This window comes from Alexandromys fortis, unplaced genomic scaffold (genome assembly GCF_014885135.2).
Source record: "Alexandromys fortis isolate MF-2015 unplaced genomic scaffold, M_Fortis_MF-2015_v1.1 scaffold_25, whole genome shotgun sequence".
Taxonomy (NCBI): Eukaryota; Metazoa; Chordata; class Mammalia; order Rodentia; family Cricetidae; genus Alexandromys; species Alexandromys fortis.
Genome location: NW_026067904.1, coordinates 1,664,188 through 1,668,677, shown reverse-complemented (window position 1 = coordinate 1,668,677; position 4,490 = coordinate 1,664,188). Strand labels below are relative to the sequence as shown.

At 44.5% G+C, this 4,490-nt stretch overlaps 1 protein-coding gene across 1 annotated transcript in view; it reads left to right on the top strand.

Annotated features, from left to right (window-relative positions):
• Positions 1-620: 620 nt before the first annotated feature.
• Pkd2l2 (polycystin 2 like 2, transient receptor potential cation channel) overlaps positions 621-4,490 on the top strand; it is a 25,641-nt gene continuing 21,771 nt past the window's right edge. Inside the window, exons 1-3 of the mRNA XM_050134976.1 lie at positions 621-687; positions 1,122-1,223; positions 3,694-3,827. Coding sequence (XP_049990933.1) covers positions 657-687; positions 1,122-1,223; positions 3,694-3,827 — 267 coding nt within the window. The 5' untranslated portion in view covers positions 621-656. The remainder of the gene's footprint in view (positions 688-1,121; positions 1,224-3,693; positions 3,828-4,490) is intronic.

The following is a 4,490-nucleotide window of genomic DNA, read 5'->3' as shown; positions in this document are numbered from 1 at the left end:
ACAAACTTCTAAAGTTTCGCCTACTCATGCTTCACCTCCTGCCAGGTCATATCACGCACCAACAAACTCACAGCTGCACATCTAGATACGGACCAACGTTTGTCTCCGCACGTGGAGTGACTTGTGAGCACACGGAGGATTTGTAGCTGGAGCTCAGCGGATTTGTGTTCTGAGGCCAGGTCTCCACATTTAGGCCAATGTTGGCCCCTAAGTCCAGACCCTCTATGGTCTTTGCCTCCTAGCTTGTATGACCGAATTTGGGTCACCATGCCCATTAGCGTTTGTTTTTGTGATGTGTTAATTTAATTGTTTCTATTAAATCAACAATAAGACCACTCTTTTAGCCACTTTAGTCAATGCTGTAGGCAGTGAAACTTATTTATTTATTTATTTATTTAATTTATTTATTTATTTGCATTCAGAAAACGAAGCTATAAATAAACCTGTGGCCGGGGTTAAGAGCCACAATCCAGCCCTTGGAAGGTGTAGCGACAAGCGAGGCTGTGCCTTGTCGCACAAGCGCACTAGCTTCTGCCCTGTGCACGTAGGGCGGGTGCAGTTGTCAGGTTAGCACGCTGCGGGGCTACCGCGCAGGCGCGGGACGGGCAGGGGGGTGGAACGGGCGGAGTGGAACGGACCGTGTGGTCCTGTCCGCAATGGCCGACGCCACTTGGTGGTACCGAGGAGGTGAGGGTGGGTTACCCAGGAAGAAACTCTGACCCACATCCCCGGCGCTGTCACCGGGAGAAGAGTGCAGTCCTTTGCTGGGCTGTCACCTCCGTGGGTGTGGGTCGCTGAGGGAGTCGCGCCCTTGGCCGCTGCAGCTGCAGCCCTTTCTCCGCAGCTGGACCTGGTCTTCCCCAGAAGCTGCGATGAGGGCGGAGAAAGCATTAGGGACCCAAGGAGGTGTTTGATTTGTGTCTTAACAGAACCGTGGGGGGAAACACTTGTGATGTATGTGAAAATCATAGGATGACAGCCCGCCCCATAGCAAAATTTAGTAGTGAGAAGTAAAAAAGGAACCAGAAGGCTCTAAAAATCGTTGTTTTCCCCATCTTGGTTACTTATGTACATTATTGCTACCCGGTAATATAAAAAAATGTTTGTTTTACATCTCACAGGGACTTCCAAACATGACTTGCATTACAGACGGGAAGCAGAAGTTAACACCACGCTTGAGGAGTTATTTCTCTACTTTGTGTTTTTAATAATTCTGTGTATACGTAAGTACACAGCCCTAGCTAAAAATGCCAGTTGAACTTCAAATGTCAACGTAAAGACTCAGAGAGCTGAGAAACTTTAGAGATCACTATCCTCTGATGGACAGACTTTCCAGTTTCTAAGGGGCAAAGCTAGGCCACAGGTTAATGGGAAACTTCCGTGGTCAGCACTGACTGAATATGATTTTTTTTAAATTTGGGGAATCTATCTAAACATAGTCCCCTGGGCTGACAATTGAATTTAATTTCTTTCAGAACGATAGAGATGTATTGGTTTGGTTCCATAAATAAAAAGTACAAAAGGGACCCCACGTAAAGTTTGGGGGTGACCATAAGTCTCGTCCTTGTTTAAACTGCTGCATAAGTAATAATAAAATACACTTGTGTTGACTAAAGGCAGGCAAGGAGACCATCTCAACCCACTACCCGCCCCTGCTGCCGTGGGTCCATGGCATCAATTTAGTAGGTGAGAAACTTGGCGATGTTTTGTATTTAAACTACCCATTGCATGTAGCTAGAAGCTAACATACAGAATTTTTCTCATCTCCAAATGTGTAGCCTGTGTACCAATTACACAGTTAACTGGAATTGTAAGGCTGGGTGTTCAAGATTAAAGACAATTGTGGCCAACTTGATAAGGTACCTTAGACGGTCAATAAAGGCTTAGTTATAGCAATAACACAAACACATGGTTATTACCAAGCATTTAGAAAGTAGAAAATATGAGCCAAAAGATTATTTATAATCCCACCGATTCAGAGTTTTGAACACTTAAAGTAAACAGCCTAAATCTACAGTAAGGTGCTTCGTTAGCCACTGCAGAATAAACACAACTGTCGGGGAACGGCAGACGCTCACTTGCTGTGTGCACGTGACAGCCTGTGTGGTGGCCAGGGAACAGCGTGTGACGTTGGTTCCCGCCTTCATCATGCCCGGCTCAGCTTGTCAGGCTTGATGATGCAATATGTTCCCTTTCAGCCATCTTGTCGCCCCATGTGTTGTTTTTGTTTTAACTGGGGAGTTCTGGCAACAAAATAAAGTAAGATAGTTTATAGCAGGGGAGAAAAAAATACTATTGCTTTAAAATGTTAAACGAATTTCCTGTGCTCCAAAGCATGGGTGTAAGCACTCTACGTTTTGGGCTAGATAACTCGGTCTGTAAAGTGCTTGCCACACACACATGAGAACCTGAGTTTGGTCCCCAGAATCCATGCAGAAAAGCAGAGTGTGGTAATGATGTAGTCCCAGGGCTGGGGTAAAGTGCTTGCCACACACACATAAGAACCTGAGTTTGGTCCCCAGAATCCATGCAGAAAAGCAGAGTGTGGTAATGATGTAGTCCCAGGGCTGGGGAGGTAGAAACAGGCCCCTGGGGCTTGCTGTTCAGCCACCCTGGCCCTCTTTGAAAGGTCCAGGCTAATCAGAGATTAGGTTTCGAAAATGAAGCCAAGGTGGGTGGCTTGTTGGGAATGCCTCCTGATGTTGAGCACCGGCCCCCACATGCATGAGCACCCACTTGCACATCTGTGTGTGCACACACTCCAAACATTCCATAATTCTGACATAACTCTGTAGTAAAAGATAGCATCCTTATGATGAGATTTGTAACTCTCACTGGCTGAATTCAAGGTGGTATTGCCTGTTTTAATGTGGAGAAATGAAACCAACAATAAAATCATGGATCTAATGTGATCTCATTTAAAAAATATTTGTGTGTCTGATTGAGGGGCACATGCGTGTGTGGTCAGAGAACAACTCTGCGTGGTTGTTTCTCTCCTTCCCTCTACTTGTTGGCTTTTCTTGGAAAGTACTGTTTAGTGTAGAACCATCTCACCAGCCTGAATTTGACTTTATTTTTGAGGAGGGGATGTTTTGAGACAGGATTTCTCTGTGTAGCTTTGGAGCCTGTATTGGAACTCACTCTGTAGACCAGGCTGGCCTTGAACTCACAGAAATCTACCTGCCTCTGCCTCCCAAGCACTGGGATTAAAGGCATGTGCCTCCACCGCCTGGCTTGACTTCATTTTTTAAAAGATAAAGTGTTAAATATATATGTATAAAACCTGAAGAACCCTTGTCTCCCTTTAGCACAGGGTTGAAGAAAGCTTCTGCCTGCTTTGCCTATTTCTGGCTTTAGTAAGTAGATATCGCAGAGCTGGTGAAACTGTTCAGGGATAAAGACACTTGGCAACCAAGCAGGGTGACCTGAGTTCAGTCCCAGTCCCTGGAACCCACATAATAAAAGGAGAGAATCGGCTCCCACAAATTGTCCTTTGACCTCTGCATTTGTACCAGGGCACACATGTGTGTGTGTGTGTGTGTGTGTGTGTGTGTGTGTGTGTAATGTAAAATAATTGTAAAAAAATATGCTTAGACAATGTTGAATTTTTTAAAGCAGGGGGAATTAATATTTTTGAATGCTGCTGAAGCAGGGTGCTAAATTACAAACTGAAACAAGACATTCTCTCCTCAGTGACTTTTGGGATGGTCAATCCGCATATGTACTACTTAAACAAAGTGATGTCGTCTCTGTTTGTGGACACGTCCCTCCCCAACGACGACAGAAGCAGCTTTAGGTCCATTCGCAGCATAACTGACTTTTGGAAGGTAAGATGCGCTACTTGATGAAGTAGCACCAGATAGCCCATAAGCCAAGGGTCAGAGGCTAGCTCAGTGGTACAGTGCTTGCCTACTAAGTGAAAGGCCCTGGTTTTGGGGCTCAGCTTTAGGGGAAAAAAAGACAAATTCACAATCTATAAAGCCTTGCCTCACATAGGAAATGCTCAGGGAATATTTGTTAAAGGAATTGATGAAAATGAGTATTATTTTTTTTAATTAGAAAATCAACCAGTGGCATTTATTGTGGATCTTTTTAAAAAATTATTTTTATTTTATGTACTTTGATGTATTGTCTGCATGTATGTCTGTGTGAGAGAACTGGAACTGGAGTTCCAGACAGTTGTGAGCTGCCATGTGGGTGCTGGGAATTGAACCTGGGTCCTCTGGAAGAGCAAGCAGTACTCTTCACCACAGAGCCTTCTCTCCAGCCCCTTTATTGTGAATCTTTATGTTCACAATGTGATACTGCTCTTTTTAAGTTCAAATTTTTGATACTTTTCTCAAATATTCCCATTTTCCTTGGAAAAAAGACTTGTTATGTGAGCACTAACGTCAGCCTGGGACTGTGTATATAAAATCTCTGAGTGACAGTCTTACGAATTCTTTTCTGGGCGGGGGGGGGGGGGGGGGTGCGGTAAGATATCACTGTGG